Here is a 19,958-nt window from a genome sequence, read left to right as displayed (position 1 = left end):
GTTTAATATTAATTTTTTATTTAGTTTTAAATATTAAATAGACTTTTATAAAGATCTTTAAACTATTTTATAAGCTTTATTTATTTTATATACCTTATAGTTTATTATTATTACTTTTAAGTAATTATTATATAATTTAACTCCTCTAGCTAAATTTATAAGTTAAATAATAAGCTTAAAGTTAAAATAATTTAACCTTTAATATTAAAGCTTAAGAGATTTTAAAATTAGTTTTTATTAAGTCTTTATTATATAGTAATACTTTTATTTTAATATAGAGAGCTTATTAATTATTAAAGGGGATAAAGAAATTATTATAATAAAAATAGCTTTATTAAGTAGTTAGTAATTAAATATATATTAGTTATTAATAAACTTAAAGATATAGAGGTATATATAATCTACTCTTTATATATAGTTATTACTTAAGCTTTAGTCCTATTAGATTTCTATTCTCTAGAGCTTCTAGAGAAATATTAAGTTACTTATAAAGTCCCTATATAGAGCTATATTATATAATTAGAGTAGCTTAAGTCTTATTAGCCTTTATATATAGATTATAATAGTTTTATAGGTTTTAATAGAGACTCTTTTTATTTTAATTTATATAAAATTACCTATAAGAGCTACTTAAAGGGTTTTAAATTACTTTATATTATTAAAAATATAAAGAGTTACTTTAAAATTTAAAATTATTAAGCTTATAAGAGTATAATAGCTAATAAGAAATATAATATATATAGAGCTTCTTAATTTATTATATAGTTAGTTAAGAGTAAATATTATCTCTTTTACTTTTTAAATATATTTTATAAATTCAGGGTTTATATTTATATACTTTTTAAATAAAATAGTAATATTATTATTAAGCTTTTAGTAAATAGATCTAAAGCTTTTATTAATATAGAAATACTTAAAGAGTAAATAGTCTCTTATTTAATATATCTTATAGTTAGTTTCTCTTAAGGTTATTAAGTTTTAAGTCTTTCCTATAGTATTAATATACTTTTAATTTTCTCTTATAGCTAGAGACCTCTTATAAGGCTTTTATTTAGTTTTTTATTTATTTTTAGGTCTTTAAGTTAAAACTAAAGTTTTATCTTTAGTTATAACTAAGTTAAATATATCTCTCTCTATTTTATAAGCTACTTTAATAAATACCTTAATAGTTTATAGTTATCTATAGATATCTCTAATAACTTTATTAATTATAAGCTTACTTTATTTAGCTTTATTAATAGTTAAATTAAAATATAAATTAGCTTAATTAAATATATAAATACTCTATAAAGTAGTAATAATCTTTAGAAACTAAAGGTTAAACTTTATAATATTTAAAATACTATTTTTAAGCTATTTATATATTACTCTTTTTTAATATTTTAATTACTTTTTAAAGTCTTTATAGATATTAATATATTTCTTATAGATAAAGTTAAATATAGCTTTATATTTATTATTATTTTTATAGTTTTCTTATTAATTTTTATATTAATAATATTCTTTAGAGAGTAAATCTAAATATTTAAATTCTTATTAACTTTATAATAAAGTTATTAGAGGTTAATAGCTATAATCTCTTTAATATACTTAAAAGCCTTAATATTAGCTTTAAGTACTTATTAATACTCTTTTATATAAAATAAATAATCTTATTTCTATTTATTATATAGTATCTTATTTATATTAAAGAGATTTAATATATTAATTACTTTTAAAGCTTTAAAGTTCTCTATAAAAACCTAAATAGATATATTTTATATTATTAAATAGTTTTAAAGCTATAAAAGCTTAAGACCTTTTAAAAGAGCTATATAGATATCTTTATTTTAAGCTTAATAGGCTTTATATCTTCTTTAGTTAGCTACCTCTTAAAGCTTAAAAGCCTTAAAGAGTATTTTTATTTATTCTCTCTAAATAACTTAGTTTTATAAGGTTTATAAAGTAATATTCTTATTATTAAAAGATATTAGTTTAGTTAATAAAAAGTTAATAAATTAATATAAATTACTTAATAATATATATTAAACTATTAATTATTAAATTAATTATATTATATTCTTTTATTTATCTATAGAGCTATTGGAAATTTCTTCTAAATATTCTAAAAGCTTAAGTAGATCTTAATATTAATAAGATTTACCCCTAAAGCTAGATAGATTTATTCTATTACTCTTATATAAGATCTTAACTTATACCCCCTAAATTTAATAAAAAGAATTTAATTAAGCTTTATTACTTTATAACTCTATTAAATAGAGTATAAAGACCTAAATAAATAAAGCTATTTATAATTATCTTTTAAGTAAACTATATACTTAAAGTTTAAATTTTAATAATTTACTTTTAGGTTAAACTAAGAGGGAACCTATTTATATATAGTATTAGGAATAATACTAATTTTATTACTATATTAGGTTAGAATACTAGTTATATAGCGTATAAATACGCTTTACTTATATACCTTAGAGAGTTAGAGAGCGAGATAGCACGTAGAGACAAAGCCCCTAAAAAGGCGGTGATGACGATTAACTAAAAGTCCCCCCACGCGCCAATCGGCCTCCCTTCCCCTGGACTGGACTCTCGCACTCGTGGGGAAAGATAAAGATCACCACCGACCAATCTCAGTACATCTGGTGATCACGGCTCTTCTCCAAAATGTGAATCGACCTCAGTTATCCGAACCTTTCCAACCGGATAAGTTGACACTGGTGATTCTATGCGTTACTCTCGCTCAATCGATCAACCCAGCAATCCAATGTTGCTGCATTGTACGTACTCATTGAGCTGCACGCGTTGAACGTGACTCACATGCCACGTCCTCGACGGCAACGTTTTTCCCGTAAGACCAAATTTCTCATGCAAAGAATGGAAGCACCACGCTTGCTCCCGTTCGGACCGTTTTTTTTTTCTTGTGCAACTGGATTGTCTCAAGCCTCTCTCTTCGGACGGCTGTGTCCGAGACAAACCGTTGCCAACTGGGACGTGACATCCGCTTTTGTCGCAGCCAAGTGTCTGTCGTCTAAGTGTTCGGTACCTACGACAGAGGAGTTGAGTTGCCATCGCCGGGTTTTGGCTGTTACGTCTGGCTTTCATGGCCACGTCACGCCACGTCTCGATACCATGGAACCGTGAACTACGAACTTCCAGACTGAAGTAGTTTGATATACGTGTGTTCACTCGTCATGTTGTTGGGGAACTCGACACTGCAGATTGTGTCATCAAATCACCAGCATGAGAGCTACTTCTATACTCGTCCGTCACACGCATACATGAAAAGGCTAGTTTGAAGTAATTGTTTGAATTGGCGTTTGCTATGTATTCTCGGCCTTATAGCCGTCTGATCACCGGATCAGTATTCTGTGAGCACCCGCGTGCACCCTGCTACCTGCAAAGCCTCCTCTCCAACTCCATGCTGTGGCTGGACATTTGAGTCCTATGCGAACAACCTGCCCTTCTGAAAGGACCTCCCGATCATCGCCAGACAAACAAGACGACATCCAACGTCGTCACTCTATGCAGGTATCAACAGAGTCCACTAGGGACCGGGTATATAAAACTCCAGACGGCAGAAAGAGAAATGTATGTTGCGAGGTGAGGGTGGTGGTATATCGTGGTCGTGAAATGTGTCGTGGGTATTAAAAATGCAGTAGATGACGATTCATATACGACGAAGTGAATGTGCAGTGAGATGTTGCCTCCCAAGAGACGTCAGTGTCTCTCGCAGCTTACATCATTCCGAGTCTCGTCATGCGCTTGTTCATGCGAGGCATGGGAGGGGCAAGGCCGCCTCCGGGAGGAGCACGTTGTCCGCGCGGGAGACCGATAGGGGGCCTCATGCCGGACTGCCCGTTGCTCGGTCGTCGGCCACCGCGTCCTCCGGGTCCACCGGGTACGTCGAGACCACCAGGCGGAGGTCTCCGAGTCATCTGTTGCATGCGGCGCCAGGCGTCCCGTTCGCAGTAGGCCTTGCCGTTGACCTCAAAGTATCCGTTGGACAGAGACATGCCGCAATCACCGCATCGGAAGCAACCAACGTGGTACTTGATCCGCTCTTCGTCTTCCAGGTATTGACCTTCAATACCACGTCCGCAGGTACCGCACAGGCTGCCGTTGAGCTTGTGGTAGTGCTGCTCGCAGTACGGCTTGTCGTCGAGGACGTAAAACTCGGCAGAGGAAAAGGGTTCTTTGCAGGTCGTGCATACAAAGCAGGCCTTGTGGTAGCGGCCAGTCAAACGGCCGTCGGCGGACGAGATGCTCTTACCCTTGATCGGATCGCCGCAGGATTTGCAGTTTCCTCGAGAAGGTTGAGTCGCAGGGTCACGCCGACGGTTGCGGGGCGGAGATGAGACGCTGCGCAGATCGCTCGGACGACGGTCGTGGCCCTGGTCGTAGCGGTCCCTGGGGTCACGAGCATCGTAATCTGGTCTGGCGAGAGGTGATCTTGGGCGAGGTCGTCCACTTTGAACAGCGGGGTCGTTGCGAAGATCCTCGGAGGGTCCACGACGACCGGAGTAAGGGTCTCTCGGCGCCGGCTTCGGCGGAGGTGGAGGAGCCATGTCTTTGGTAGGGGACATGGCAGCCATCGACGACTCAATGTCGTTCATCAGATGATCGAAGTTTGTCGTGTCGGAGGGGTTTCGCCTTGAGCGTGGGGCGCTAGACTGTGAGCTTTGAGAGCTCGCCTGACGACCATGGCTGAACATTGAAGCCCCGGACGCGGACGATGTAGAGGCTGAAGGTGTGTGGTACGGGTTGCTTGCTCCAAACTCGCTGGCTAGGTCAACGGGCGGCACACGGTCCCTTCCAGCAGTTGTAGGCCGGAGAAGGCTTGTTCTCGGTGGCGGCGGTCTCGATGTATCAGGTCCCATTGATCGTTTTCTCTCGTGGTCAGGTCCGTTCGACGGCCTGCTCAATCTGTCAGGTCGAAGACCAGGGGCCGAAGGCGTTCTCGCAGGTGGTTCCATAGGTTCGCTGGGGCGGGGGAAGGTGCCTGCTCGGCTTTGGAAAGGTTCCGGTTCGAATTCGTCTGGCGTCGTTCCCGGAGGCCCAAATCCTCCATATCCGTTCTTCCTCGGTAGCCTTGGTGGCGCGATTCCGCCGGCGTTGCTGCTCCCAGAAGACATGAACGAGTTGTTAGAGGCCGAAGTTAGCGGTCGGTCACCGAAGCTGTCGTCGGGCGTAAGCGACTCTTTCCTCGATGGTCTCAAGGCGAGCTTGGCCGCGGGTGGTGCTCCTCCCCTCCTTCCCATCTCGAATGGTCCCGGTGCGATGGTGTTCATGCGTTGAAGGAGACTCGGTGCCTGCTTCTTCTGCTCAGTCGGGTACATCTGGTCCCCAAATTCATCTCCTTCGTCGAACGCTCCATAACCTCCAGGTCGACGAGTCTGCTGATTGGAGCCAAAGTCGTTGGCAATCTGCGGTTGAAAGTAGTCATCTGATCGGCCCAGAGCTTGACTGTTGGGCGTCTTCGGTGAAACGCTGATTGATCCGGTCGATGTGCTGATTGGGGTGAGCTGGCTCTGTCGCATATATGGTATATCTAGCTTGGTTAGCGATACATATACACTGAGCCTACCACGAAGATCCAACTTACTCGCTGCACTCGTATCCAGAGTGGGAGGTGCCATTCTGCCATACTTGTTGTCGAGCGGCGGAGGTTGATCGTATGAACCGAGACTGTCTGGACGCTCTGGCATTGGCGGCATGGCTGTGATGAGTGTAAGTGCCTGTTCCGAAGGGTTACTGCGTGAGGTTTGCCTACGCTCTGGAGGTGCACCGCCGCAAATGTGTTCTCCCATCATGGAGATCTCGACCTGCTGAGCACATGACGAGCACTTGATGGTCGGCATAAAGCTCGACTCCCGTGGCATAGCCATTGTTGTGAAATTCTCTTGGCCTCGCGGCCAAGGTCCTGGTGTCTACTGAAGGCGAATCGTCCGTATCCCAATACTCTTTCCAGACCGCATCAAGGTGATATCCGTCGCGTGGGCTACGGTCCAGAAGCGGAAGTGGCGGGAGAAGAGGTGTGTTCACGGAGCAATGAGGATGTAGGGCTCCTCTTGAGTGTTTCTAGAAAGCCCAGAGCGGTAGTGACGTGAACTGACGTTGTCCCTGGAGGGCTAACGGGGGGGACGCACGATCGCGCCTTGTTTCCAGCTTAAGATCGGAAACTATGTTGATGTGATGTGACGGGGTCGAGGACTCGTATGGATCCCGGGTGGTAGGCGCAGTGGAATTGGAGCATGTGACCTTTTGGTCTTCAGCAGGCGCCGCTCGGTCTGGAAGTGATGTCTTGGTTTTCCTTTTCTCGACTTTGGGCGAAGCGCTTTGCTGCAGAGTCGCACGAGGTCCCGGGATCTTGGTTGCTGTCAAGGATGCAGTGTTGGAGCGTGTTTTGGGACCAGCGCAGATGCGAGAAACATGCAGCGGATTCTAGACGGTGAGCAACAGACGAGAAACGGGACGGGATAAGCTGGTCTGAGGATCAGTCGCTTGGAGTCGATGTGTTGCGTCTCGCGTCTCGAAGTTGGGAAAGAGGGTGTCGGGATGTTTGGCGAAGTTGGGGAGTAGAGGAGAGTCAATGTCTGTCTCAGTGTGGTCCAGTGGTGCTTGACCTGGAGCTGGAGCTTGCTGGTCCTCGTGCTGGTGCTGTTCAATGAAGAAGAGACCCCTGTGCAAGGTGTGGGTGGTCAGAGTGAAGCACAGACAGTGGCTGTCGAGAACCCCTGGCGGCCTTGTCCGGTCCATGCCAGGTTGGGCCTGGCGGTTGACGAGCATCAGGCAGGGTACAAGGATAATCTGCTTGGTGTTGATGCGCGCAAAGGGCACAGGATGGAGCTGGGCCCGGACGGAGATGGACGGAGGGGACTGGTGGTGGATGGTTTGTGGGCGGTGGTGAGGGTGGCTCTTGGAGGAGGGGTGATGCCCTGTGGTCGAGGGTTGATGATGAGGTTGATGATGTCGAAGTTCCTTTCTTTCCGGTGTTTAGACTTTGCACGTGTGATGTGTGACCACGAGGTTTGCGCAAGGTACGGTGTACGGTTTAGGGCAGGGAAGAATAAGATCAGATCCATTGGAGGTCGGAACAAGCAGTGGTGAGGCCCTTGTTGAGCATCAGTTGTGAGGCCGGATTACACCAGGAGCAGACCTGTTCACCTGCGACAGATTTCACCGGCGAGGGTCCATCGAATGCTGTGTCGAGATGCAGAACAAAATGGACAGGACCGTTGGGCAAAGTGGAAGGCGGCGGGGTGGATCGGGTTTCTACGGCGTACCTGCCCTGGAGAGGCATTCTTCCATCTGCACCTTACTGAGTCCAGCGCTCTTGCCCGTGGTGCAGACGACATTTGCAGCGAATCTGTATCGAAGATGGAAAACACCGCAAGAGGGAACACACAAAAAGTAGCCGTAGGACACACCGCATTCTGAGGGAAAAACCGACGACGGCCTTCCCCAGCAATTTGCATGTTTCAGGTACTCTTTGCAGTAATCTACAAGCAACAATGAAGGGCGCTGCGGTCAGAAGACGCGCTTGCCCAGGCGACGGCGAGCATCCATCATCCCTCAACTGCATCTGCATCACTCAAGCTGACGCCGCAATATAGTTGGAGGTATTCACAATTGATTGCTCCGGGCGCGGCGGGTGCATTTCAGGTGAGGCCGCAATCATGGTGATACCTGCTCTGCCCTCCATCATCCATCTGGATCCATCCATACAGTATTGTAGCAGCAGCCGGCCTGCAGTATCAGCAGGTGTCCCATAATTAGCATTCGGGCATGAGTTAAGATTTCGGAGTCCGGCGAGAGATGCTAAATATGAACACTTGTTCCTGAATAACATGTTCGGGATAAGGTGGGAGGAAAAAGTGTATCGGCAACGGCCACGATGACCATGACGAAAGAAGCAAAGAATAGAAGCATTTGCGGGTTCCCCTTTCCCATGAACGATGTGGTCTCGACTCGAACGAGCGACCAATACGACATGACCCTACCGTACATGACCGAATATGGTTCTCTTCATCTCAGCCAAATTTTAATCAACCCGAACGGCGCCGCCTAAACGAGTTCGTGCCGCTGGGGCGCATCTCTCCTTTTTTTTTCCTCTTCTTTCCTTGCTGACCAGTAACGGCGCAGAATGCAACCCTCCATGATGAATACCTTCCTCCTTCCCTCTTCCCTACACTTTCTTACCTAAGGCACCTCACGCGGGCAGTTCCTTCCAAATGGCAATGGAAATGGACGAGGGGACGTGGACATTGGAATTGGAATTGGAGGGCCGGGTACCTTGCAGGCTGCTTGGCTGCCCTGTGCCTGGCCAGGTACCTTAGGTGGCTTGCAGGCTTGCAGGCTTGCAGGACGTGGACCGGCGCCTGTGGGTCCTCGTGGCCTCCACTGTCCTCCAGAAGCCTATCGTTGTTAGCGGCCTCGCTTGCCCCTGGCTAAACGGGCCTTTAAGTGCAAGCAACATGGCAATAACGACCGGGCACCCTTTATTTTATTTTGTTAGAGAAGGAGAGAAGGAGAGCACAATTCATCATTGGTGTATTTCTATCTTTCAACGGAGTAGTCAGCAACACATTCTACGGATCGACTGCTTTTTCAACTCGATTCAGTTGGTTCACAGCAACCCAAGTTGAGATAACTGGTGGATCTCTCCCGACGTGGGCGGTTCACTTGCCAATGCCATCCTCGCAATGTGAATGCGAACCTCGTCTCCAGAGTCTCCAGACTCCAGAATCCAGGGCCATCACCAAGTTAAAAACTGGAACCTCAACTTCCTCGACCCGCACTTGCCCGACTGCACTTCCACTTGAAGTGGACAGTCGACAGCATCCTCGCATTTCCTCCTCGCTCTCCCACGCACGTTTGACGCCCAAGCTGCACCTCACAGCGGCACCTGCGCTTTTGGCGGCTTGACAAGTTGGCGCTACTACTCGCGATCGTCGACGCTACTAACCACTCCAGGGATGCTGCTTAAGCTCGTCATTCTCATCCTTCAAATCATCCTCTCGAGCCTTAGCTCTTTCTGATAAAACAGCGGTTTCCTGTCAACCCTCACTGTCACCACACATCCGCCAATCCGTCACATATCAGCCGCGTGCCGGGATCTTTCGCCTCTCTCGCTGTCCCCGAACCCTCGCAACGTTGCTCTAGATTGTTTCTTATGCGGTTCTGCTATATCGGGCACCTCTTAACATGGACTCAACCTGCCAGTCGTCGTGGAGACGACCATTCATCGTTGAAACCCAAGCGGTTCGGTGGGCAGACGCGTGTCGAACACTGGTTCCCATCATTTCACTTAATAAACCAGCCCGGATCAATCAGCCTGCGTCGTTGACATCGCCATAAGCAAGGCCGAGAAGCTTCGTTGTCGATGGGTCGCAAATGGCCATTGCGTAGCATGGAATGTGGCCGCATAGTATGGAGAGCTTCCGGCATTGAGCAATGCTCCCGATGCCCGATTCAATACTGCAACTCCAATGCTCCTCAATGCTCATGCACCACAGCACCGCCGCCGTCCACTCGACCGCCAAGCGGGAGCAAGTGGGTGAAAGTGGACTCTCTCTCCCGCCGTGTCTCGGCCCAGACTCCAGAAATCCAGAGCCCTTGAACCCCGGACTCTGACGGAGCCAATTCGCCAGTATTGAAAGAACCAGAAGCCTTTTACCGAGAGGCCTTTTCGGAACTCGACGCCTCAGAACTGGCAACTGCCAACACGTTCCAACACCCCGAGTTTCCAGGGACTCACCCGCCTCACCGCAATTTACCTGCAGCCCTTCGCCGCGTTACACGCCTCTTTCGTCTGCACTAGTGATTCGAATTTTCTGAAGCGCTCTGCACTCCTCGTGGTTTTGCCGCGGCTTCGCTTTGCTAACTCGACTTTGTCCACGGTGCATCTTGGCGATGCAATGAACCAGCGCCACACCGTCTTTTTGCTGCTGCAGGAGCACAGCTGCTGCGAGACCCAAGATGGAGGGGTCATCGGAATGTCGGATCGAAGAACTATCCAGTCCCATTCCCCGCGGCAGGCAAGCATCGCACAAGAGCTAAACCCACCGCCGCAATCGAAGCATCTCGTCCTGCGGATTCGCGCTGGTCTGGACTCTATCAGCTCTGACCACCCACCCAGTCCTCGCACCCCTGGCCTGGTTCCGCCTGGCATCCCAAAAGAGGCTCCCTGTCTCTTCACTGGCCGAAGATCCTCCTCAAAGCTATTTCATTATTGCAAATTCGAGATTGTCGAGCCTCGTCCAGCGTCGAATCAAGAAGCACGGCACTTGGCGATCGAGACGGCACGCAAGTCACAGTGGAGGCTCATCTCAGTGTGGCCTCCTCGAGTCCTCTCCCTCTCGAGGTCGTCTGGACAGACCCTCGGCGGCACATGAGACCTGCTACGGAGGATATCGATCGACTCCCACGAGCCTCAACCCCATCGTGGGGCTTTGTTAGACGCCGTGCGGGAAATGACACCGGCTCTGAAATCGCGCTTGGCCGTCTGTCAGAGGCCCGTTCCTATTATTCGTCATTTGCAGAGACAGATCTGACCCAAGCATCCGACCAAGCGGGAATTGTTACGTCCAATAAGTTTCCCTTGGCCGAATTGCTATCAAGCGAACGCCAGTACCGTCAGTCTTAGGAACCAGACCACGCTCCTAGTTCGAGCTATCCGCGTGCCATCACTAAGCCATCACGCACGTTAGTTTCATTGGGACGTGCTCACTCCTCAAGCCCAAGAGCGCGACACGTTGCAATCTGAGCTAACAGATCATTGAATCACCTCGACCTCGAAGATAATCTCACAGCACCCGCGTGACCACACGCCTCTTTCACTCGGATAACCCCCTATTAACTGCAGCGCTCGGGATTATCTCCGGGAATGCGGTTTCCAGTTCCAGGCGGCCGCTGGTTACCGTTACACACCGACACGGATGTGGTCAGCGGCGCAGCCTTCTAATACCACCACATCCTACAGCTTGTCTAGCTCGCAGGTGAAGATCTCTCCTCCGGTAGTCATATCGATAATCACTCACAAATCGCTTCTCTGCCCCTTTTCCCAGCAAACGCACCTGCCGAAAAGGAACTCAACTCAACCGTAAAGAGAAAGTTACGCATTGATAGCTTGCTCTTGGCAAGCGTAACCCAGAAAATTCTAGCATTCGAGATGGAATGAGAGAATCCTGAACGAAAATTCGAGTCAGGGCGGCTCAAGACGTAGCCGCACACCGCAGCCCGCTCCGAGCGTAATGTGCGCCCCCGCCCTGGACTCGAGACGTCGGAACATGGACGCGACTTGATGCCGTCTCGCCTCTCTTCCTTTTCTTCAGCCCGAGACTTTGAGTTGCACGTTGTGTGTTGTGTTCGGAGCCCAAAACGCCGCGGGCATCATCCCTGGCAGGAATCGAAACTCCCTCTCGAGATCTCCAGACCTGCGACTGTGACACGGCTGATCAACCCCCTCCCTCCTCTTCGCCTCTTTGTTGATTGTCGTTCTCCCGTCGTTGCGTCGCCTGTGCCGTGCAGCTTCGGAAGGGGGTCCAATCGGAACTGACTCAGTACGGTGCATGTACGAGCAAAAGATTTTCAACGACGGAAAGCAAAAAAAAAATACGATGTGTTTCGTTCGTGGGTAGGTCTGAGTCAACGGGGACAAAAATGCAAAAAAGAATCTCGACGTTGGCCTGATTCGAACAGACGCTCCCGAAGGAACAAGATTTCTAGTCTTGCGCATTAGACCACTCTGCCACAACGCCAGTGATTGGTTGTGAGGGAAATGTCATTTAGCGCGCCCAAGTAGCGGGTGCCGAGCCCCTCTTTTTCGAGCTGGCGGTTTTGGGGGTCCTGGCTGTGAGCAGCTCCAGCGCGGGCCAGCGCACCGGTTGTAGTTTGAGGAGTTTGAGGAGTTTTTTTCTTCGTTGGAGGCGCTGAGTTGCGGTTTTGGATCATTCTGGGTATCTTGTTTTTTCTTCTCGGCCGCGCGCCGATTTCGAGAGTCTCCGGTGCTTCAATCAGCTTGGTCGCGCCGGCTAACTCATATCTAAGTCGTTTAGATTCGAGTATTGGCAAGGGCAGTGAGAATGAATGACAACACCTTTACAAGCCGATTCTATTCTTTCTAAAAGGCCTGTCTTATGGTTCGAACTACCAGAAGATGAGTTGTTTTGACAATGAAGCTCGTACACCATGCCGTGAGAGGTTTGATGAGACAGCCAGCGTCGTGTTTGGTGCTCATCTGAGTCCAGCTACTCCCCAGAAGATCTTCGATGTTACGCTGTTCTTATACAGTCATTTCCTCTGAAGTCTCGGCATGTGTTGACAATACGGTTTGCAAAGCTAGTGAGCCCTGGCTTGCTGGTTGAAACACGTGTACATATAAGAAATCATCAGCCAGCATGGAGTTGTACGGAAGCAATGGCATCGACAGTTGTGGCATTTGCCACGAGCCAATAGTATCGGAGGTTTGGTCGTTGTTGTCTGGCGCGATGATGCCGTTGCGACTCGGAAACAACCCACGATGTCGAGGTACAGTTCAAAGACTCGACCGTCTCCCGTCGTCCTTTCTTGTCGTTGTCTCTGATTTATTCAGACACGTCTTCTTTTAGAGGCGCAGATGCTCGAGTTTGATGTTACTCACGACGCATATCAGCGTCACGAGCCTTGGGAACGAGATGACGTGGCTGTGGCCTGGAGTCCGCCATTCCGCTGCATTCGTGAGAGAGGAATGCAGAACTTGAGAATTGTCTGGCTTCTGAGCGAGAGTCCGGGGAAACAACAGATCGTATTCAAACACAGTTCCAGTTCTGCGTAGTCAGTGTCAGCATTCAAATGTTATATATAATACACCAGTGGCCTGAACGCCTCTTGGATTTCATCACGGAGATCGCTTGAACTTAATGCGCTCGGTTCCACTACCGATGGCTAAGAACTTAGGTTTAGAAGGGTGAGTGACGTTGTTGAGAATGAGATGAGAAAGACTTGATCGTAGCCCGACGGGGCTTTTGCTCGTCGTTGCTGTTGCTGGTGTATATGGTCACAATACCCTCGGGATAGGCGAGGCGAGGTGCATGTCAATGTCAGCATTAGATCAACTATGCTGGACGCATCATCGATTCAAGTAGATTCCACTGCGGTTTTGTTTCAGTGGTATCAAACCGGTCAATTTGATGCACTGGGATGTGTTTCGAGCTCACTTCTTGTGGTGCGATGGTATCCTTAAATACCAACGTGAATCGCTTGAAGCGGGGAGATTTGGTTCCGTCCACGTGTTGATGTCCGAGATGTGCACCTCGCACGATCGATCATGCCATCACACTCTGCGCCGAAGTAGTTCAACAGACATACAGAACGTCATTAGTGAGGGTTTGAGGCGTGGTGGTTGTAGTATAAGAAGTTCTCGCATGGTAAAGCCTTTCGTGTGGTCAACCTGCAGCCAGTGTGTTAGAGGACTTCATCCGTTGGAAGGCCTAAACTCTTATCTCTACGTTTCTAAACGTCAGCAGGACATGGATGTTGTATTTCGCGAGAATAGGGGCGTGGCCCGCAAGTTTGAACTTCAAGAGAGGGCACTCATCCACGGCGTATTCTGCTCCCGGAATAGGCAAACTACAGAGGAAATGAGTGACGGCGAGTATCAAAAGCGTGCCTTGAAGAAAGAAAACCAAATTACCGTCATCAAACGCCGGGTTAGCTGCGTATCTCCCGAAACGTTTCCCTTCTCTCTTATCCTCCTCTCAACTTTGGTTATATTGAAGGTTACAAGGCCTGTATCCGTACGTTTCCTATATATGCGGATTCATTTGGGCAATATTTCTTGGAATACTTTGATGGAGGAACAAATTGAATGCAAACTCGTGGAGAAAGAGGTCGATTGTGAGAGAGTAATTCAGAACACGTGTGCCGGCGTTGTTGAATCAATGGCCTCGTCTTGTCAACGCATGTCCCAGGTCCTTCCCAACAACAAAAGCCAAATGATTCTGTATCTCTCGTAAGAAACCCATCTACCCTCTACGTAAGATAAGAAGCAAATTCATGGTCGAAGTCACACCCTGCGAGACAGATAGACGTTCAGGGGCGGCTTGTCCCACATCAAGTAGCACTCATGGTCAAGCCATCCTCGGCTCTCAGGAGCCAGCTTCAACTCGAAGTTCCAGATGATCCTTGCCAATATCAGGCGCAACTCCGAATAAGCCAAGCTGGAAGACGCCCGTTGGTTAGCTGGCTTGTATAAGAGGTGAATGTGACTGGTGCAACCTACTTCATCCCAAGACAGTTCCTGGGCCCGACATGGAAAGGGTTCATGGCCTCCTTGCGATCGCTAGCGAAGTCTTCCGAACCGAGCCACCTCTCAGGATGGAATTCATCCGGCTTGGTGAACAGCCTGTCGTCGTGGTACATGGCCCACTGCCATATGCCGATGATAGTCTTGGGATGACGTCAGCTACCCACGGATACAGGAGGTGAAGGAGATCAACTCACATCAGGAGGAACCCATTCGCCGAGGATGTTCTGGCCTTGACGACCAGTTCGACGCGGCAGTATGGTGGGAAGAGGCGGGTAGGCTCGCAGCGTCTCCTCAATCACGGCCTTCAGATATTCCAGCTTGTCCGTGCTCGTCATATCGATCTCGCTTTCCGAAGAAAACGCCCCTCGAACTTCAGCGGCTAGTTTCTCCTGTACGGCGGGGTTCGTGGTGAGGAAGTAGGTGGCGCCCGAAAGAGCGGTAGCAGTCGTCTCCGACCCGGCATTGATCAAGATGTTGGAGTTCTCGTATAGCTCCTCGCGGCTGAGCGACTAAACGGGATCCGTCAGCTAAGATGCATTCGATACTTTTCACAGAAGTGCTTAGTTACGAAAGATGGTGTTTCCTTCATCATCGCATCAGCAAAGTCCGGACGAGTCGTCCCCAGCGCCAGTCTCCGGTTGACATTAGTACGTGTGAGAGCTGAGCTTTCGAGCCTGCCCTTGATTAGCTTCGTCGGGATGCATCTCTGCAACAGCTTCGAAAGGATGTTGAAGCGCCTCGCGTGAGCCAGGAACGCATCGAACTTCAAGCTATCGAAAATGACAGTCACCCAGGGGTGGTAGCCGGAGTTCTCGAGACAGCCAAAGGGCTCGCCGAAGGTCAGATCTCCGATGATGTCGAACGTGGTGAAATTATACCACGAAGTCATCTCCACGTGGTTCTTGCCGGACTCACACAGCCCGTTGAGCCGCTTGATCAGCAGGTCGACGTAGGATGTGATGATGGGCTCCTGCTCTCGCATTCTCTGTCGGGAGAAACCGTGCGAAAGCAGACGTCTCATCTTACCGTGCCGTTCCCGATCGCACGACAAGATCTCCGCCTTGGTAGGGGAGTAGAACTCGGGATCGTGGCCGTTTTCTTCCTGCCCGTCCTTCCGGTGGCCCATGATGTCGGTCCACGCCTGCGGAGAGAGGTATGACAGCTCGTTGGGGGCGACTCTGACGGTGTCGCCGTACTGCTTGTGAAGTTCCAGGATCTTGCGGTATGGCTTGCCAGAGATGCACATGCGTGCGTAGGGGAGTCGAGACATGGCCCATAGCTTCGGCCCTGGGTATCTGCGCAGGGGGTGGAATAGGAGGTTGTAAACGGAGTTGAAAACGAGGTATGCGAAGCTCTATTAATTTAATTAAAGAAAGAAATCGTGAAAGAGATGGGTCATGACTTACGAGAAACGAGAAGTAGAGCAGTGCCCGTAGAATGATGGAAATTACTTGTATCATTTTGTCGTGGCCGCTTCAAGAAACGTGAGATGCTGCTGAGAAATTCACTTGTCTGTAGAATACTTAAGTCACAGCTGAGTGATTCTGAGTTGATGAGGTCCGTTCTTATATGATTTCAACGGTTTGCTGGACAGCAACGTGGCTCGAAATACGCGCGTGTCGTGTTAGACTGAATCCAAGTTGACTCAGTTCCTAGTACTCTACCTAGCACCATCCGGAGTCCGATGAACCGTCTGCGGGCCGCACCTGGTACGCAGATGCCCCGCCATCTCACGCTAGACCAATGACCGGCATGTCGATTGCGGCCAGCACGCCCTGAATTCATGCCTGTTTAGCATTCACGGCCAGTAAGCCGCCCGTTGATGGAGAAGACAACATTGAAAGTGACCGGTTTCCAGCGGAGCATACCCGTACCCGCGCAGATCCCGTGCGGAGGAATGGGACTCTTCGGGGAATTACGAACTGCGGCGGCCGTACCCAGAGAGTAGTCTCAAATCATGTAGACTGACCCTGGTCAGTATGAATACGATAAACCGTCCATTCCCCGACACATTTCGCGCTGCAAGACGTCCATCTCTCAGTTATTTCTGAAATGCATTCTGTCGCCTTGCCAGCGTGATGTGGAGCACATAGATCTGGTCAAATTGATTCATCGACAAAAGAGATCAATTAGTACATTGAGTAAAGCTGAAAAGGACCTTCAGAGATTTACTCAGTGAGATTTCGACCTCGTCGAGTCACCGAGTTGCATGAGCAAAGCAGTTATGACTTGAGTTGAGAACTTCGCTGAACATTATGGTCGACGTGGCTCTGTAAAAGCCACAAAGAACTCACATGACGGGACGAATCAAGGGGCTAAAAGAACACTTGTTGATTTGCAAAGACTGTGATTCCGGATCAGCGAGCAGGGGCCGGGTATAGCTCGCCCAAATTGACATAGGTCTACGGACTTCGCGGCGTCCGCGAACAGGCTGGGGAGCGGCCAGGATCAAGATGTTGGACTTGGGACGTCCATGGCTCGGATGAAGCCGGCAATAAATTTGTCCTCTGGGAACGATTCGGCTGGAAACCTTGATGTCTGGGCAACTTCATTCTTATCATCATCACTACGACCCTCCAGGATTCTACGAAAATGTCGTCACAAACAGCAACTTCGATTACCACAGGATCTTGTTCCTGTGACAAGGTGAAATATGCTTTTCGGGGCCAGCCATTGGCGTCGGTAAGTACCAACTTCCAGATGAATGAAGTGAGGAGAAGGGGCCATTCAACCTAACAAGAACCAGGCGCTCTGCCACTGCCTCAAGTGCAAACGCGGCAACGGCAGCAGCTTTAGCACCAATATTATCGTTCCAGCTGTTGCCTTTGAGCTGATAAGAGGGGAACCTGCCAAGTACACAAACAAAGGAGAATCAGGCAAGGACGGCTCCTCGCACTTCTGTCGAGACTGCGGCTCCCCGCTTTACGTTACCAGCGAGCTGGCCGCTGGTGTGGTGATTGTGAAGACTGGGACCATCGACAGGTGGGACTTGGTTGAGACGAATTTCAAGCCCACGACTGAGATGTTCTGTGCTACGAAGTACAGCTGGCTGCCATCTATTGAGGGGGCTACAAAGTTGAGCGGTGCCAACTGATGCAGGACAAGAGTAACGACCAGAAGTGAGAGTATGAACGCGGCGGAGAGTTTAGGAGATATATATTAGCAGTCACAGGTCATAAGTCGTATATTGATTTTGCTCTTCTTGGTTCTAGTAACATCGGATAGAAACATTGACGTAACTTGCGCACACAATATGGGTCTAATTCCTATTCTTCTTCACCGAAATCGCTTCACGATGCCTTGTATATGCACGCGGTAAGCCCGTTTCCGTCAAAAAGCCTTGCCTTGTTGTCACTCAGCGTCGCTTTAGGAGTGGCGAAACCCTCCTCCTCCGGGTTCGACCCGGCGTTCGGAGACGGCAACTCTCCGTGGGACTACCCCACTAACCCCACACCTGCACGGGACTTCCGGCGTCCGGCGGCTCCACTGTCCCGATCAGGAAGGCCATCCCCCTAGCGCGAAAGCCCAAATTAGCCGAGCTTGTGAACCGGTAAAAGTTGGAGACCTGCCGGAGCCTCGGCTGGCGTGCGTGCCGCGTTCGCAATTGAAAAGCTATGCTTTCGCCGATCAATCCCTGTCGGATTCATCCCTGGGAAACCGCAAATCAGGACCATTCTACGCGATGACCAATGAAAAATCAGTCAGTTCCTCTTTGGAGCATCTGCCGGTGCACCTGAGACACATTTACAGCAGCAATTCGTCTGCCGAAGGCCGTCTGCGAGCATGGCTTCAGATGGAGAAGAACTGGGACAATGAATGGCAGGAAGGCGTAGGCACACTTGGCACTCCAGCTGTCACATTTTACCGCTAAACATCTGCAGGACTGGGGTCTCTCCATTCTACCGTTCGTGGAGTTGGAATCCGCGTTCCCTGACGAGCCCCAACCTTACATCGTCTTCACCTTCGCGGTTCAGATGGCCCATTGCAACCGTATCGGAACACTCCATGGCGGTTGCATAGCCACGCTGTTCGACTTGCTCACGTCCATGGTTCTCCTTACGGTCAACGAGAAACCTGGTCATTGGCAACGTCTCGGTGTTACTCGCGCTCTCAACTGCAACTACCTGCGGCCCGCTAAAGCCGGCGACCAGTGTAGAGTCGAGTGTGCAATCGTTCACGTTGGGCGAAACCTGTCTTTACTCAAGGGAACGCTGCGAAGAGTCCAAGACAACCTGGTTCTGGCTACGTGCGAGCATCACAAGGTCAATACGGACACAATTGCCGGCAAGTTGTAATGGCGGATGAGTTGAGACTTCTGATGGACTTCGCTATGCTGCAGCGAGACGACTACCCGCTTTGTAGTTGACTTTAGAAATGTTTCTCCAGCCAAGACAAGACATCTTGACCAAACTCGACCGGGTTCTCAAGAAGAGCCCAATGTCCACCCTCCCTAACTTTGCTAGTGACTTCAGGGAGGAGACCGGCGTTGATGCTTGGCTGTAGAGCTTCGGGCTTGCAGACCTGGTCGTCTTGGCCACCCCAGTAAAGCACCGGCACCAAGACTTTGGCGTTGTCGGCCACCAGTGCGTCGGCCTCATTTTGGACACCAAAGGTCTGCGCCTTATACCAACAGCAAGGGCCTTCGAAGCCGTCCTTGCCGAATCTTCTCATGAACTCCTCCTTGTGTTGAGATGTGGCGAATGGCAGCGTCGGCTGCGTGCGACCCTCGCTGATGAATCTCCGCATGCCCCCGGGGCTGCAGAAGTTCTGTCGCCAAGTCAGCGGGTCGCCAAAGGCAACCGCATAAACCGATTCGAGGTTCTCATTCTTTAGCCTGGCCCCGTCGTCCGCCGTGAAGAAGTGCCAATATTCGAGTAAACCATAGCCGTATATATCCTTTGTGACTCGGTTTGCCATGTCCAGGTTGAAGGCTGTGGTCGGCGGTGAGTAGGCAATGCTCACTGTGACTAAACCGCGCACGCGGTTTGGGTAAAAGTTGTAGAGACGTTGGCAGAGAAAACTTCCCCAGTCGTGACCGACCGATATAACGGTATCCAATCCCTCCGCATCCAGAATACGGATCACATCGCTCGTGAGGTGGTTCCAAGCATAAAGCTTGGGATCCGTGGGCTTCGAGGTTTCTCCGTATCCTAAGTTATCGAGAGCGACAACTCCATATCCGCGCGGGATGAGAAAGTTGTTGATAAGACCAGCCCAGAGTTGCGCATTATCAGGCCAACCATGAAGAAGTACCAGAGTGGGTTTCGAGCCAGACGCGGAAGAGGTGTAGTAAGTGTAAGTTAGACCCCGTGAGTCCAAGGACTTCTTGGTGAGCTTTGAGAGATCCATAGCTGCTGCTTGTGAGGGAACTTGAGATGCAAATGAAAACGAACGCCGCCGGAAATTGATGTCCCCGTCTTTTCTAAGAGGCGCCGAGACTGCGGAGATCTGTACTTATAGAGGGACTGGTTTTCTCGTATCTCGATGTCTGGATTGATGGGGCCGCAGCTTCGGACGGAATGCAGCCAATTGTCCGAGTCCAGACCCTCACGCACTTGATGACAAGGCCTTGTTTCATCAAACACCCGTCAAAAGACACCTTTTCAACAATATTTAAGCACGTCTTGGCATACGATGTCTTCTTTCTATTTGTAATCCTTGATGATTAATCATAAAC

General features: G+C 48.7%; 5 protein-coding genes across 5 annotated transcripts; 2 read left to right on the top strand and 3 right to left on the bottom strand.

The window, feature by feature from the left end:
* Window positions 1–3,728: 3,728 nt before the first annotated feature.
* CkaCkLH20_00330 (lim domain-containing protein) lies at window positions 3,729–5,879 on the bottom strand (the record flags this gene model as incomplete). Its single annotated transcript, XM_038883050.1, has 3 exons — window positions 3,729–5,542; window positions 5,597–5,710; window positions 5,765–5,879. The coding sequence occupies 3 exons, from the start codon at window positions 5,877–5,879 to the stop codon at window positions 3,729–3,731; spliced, it is 2,043 nt and encodes a 680-aa protein (XP_038751755.1).
* An 8,159-nt stretch (window positions 5,880–14,038) lies between these two features.
* CkaCkLH20_00329 (trichothecene c-15 hydroxylase) lies at window positions 14,039–15,741 on the bottom strand (the record flags this gene model as incomplete). The annotated part of the gene is made up of 5 exons (XM_038883049.1): window positions 14,039–14,192; window positions 14,255–14,421; window positions 14,476–14,790; window positions 14,850–15,635; window positions 15,688–15,741. The coding sequence occupies 5 exons, from the start codon at window positions 15,739–15,741 to the stop codon at window positions 14,039–14,041; spliced, it is 1,476 nt and encodes a 491-aa protein (XP_038751754.1).
* A 1,132-nt stretch (window positions 15,742–16,873) lies between these two features.
* Window positions 16,874–17,375, top strand: CkaCkLH20_00328 (duf636 domain protein; the record flags this gene model as incomplete). Its single annotated transcript, XM_038883048.1, has 2 exons — window positions 16,874–16,963; window positions 17,028–17,375. The coding sequence occupies 2 exons, from the start codon at window positions 16,874–16,876 to the stop codon at window positions 17,373–17,375; spliced, it is 438 nt and encodes a 145-aa protein (XP_038751753.1).
* A 588-nt stretch (window positions 17,376–17,963) lies between these two features.
* On the top strand, window positions 17,964–18,576 carry CkaCkLH20_00327 (thioesterase family; the record flags this gene model as incomplete). Its single annotated transcript, XM_038883047.1, has 2 exons — window positions 17,964–18,110; window positions 18,163–18,576. 2 exons carry the CDS (start codon window positions 17,964–17,966, stop codon window positions 18,574–18,576), a joined length of 561 nt encoding a protein of 186 aa, XP_038751752.1.
* A 73-nt stretch (window positions 18,577–18,649) lies between these two features.
* Window positions 18,650–19,630, bottom strand: CkaCkLH20_00326 (uncharacterized protein; the record flags this gene model as incomplete). Its single annotated transcript, XM_038883046.1, has 1 exon — window positions 18,650–19,630. The coding sequence occupies one exon, from the start codon at window positions 19,628–19,630 to the stop codon at window positions 18,650–18,652; it is 981 nt and encodes a 326-aa protein (XP_038751751.1).
* Between the last annotated feature and the right edge of the window lie 328 nt (window positions 19,631–19,958).

Source organism: Colletotrichum karsti, assembly GCF_011947395.1.
Source record: "Colletotrichum karsti strain CkLH20 chromosome Unknown Scaffold1, whole genome shotgun sequence".
In the NCBI taxonomy this organism is placed as follows: domain Eukaryota; kingdom Fungi; phylum Ascomycota; class Sordariomycetes; order Glomerellales; family Glomerellaceae; genus Colletotrichum; species Colletotrichum karsti.
This window is presented reverse-complemented; position numbering and strand designations above follow the sequence as displayed.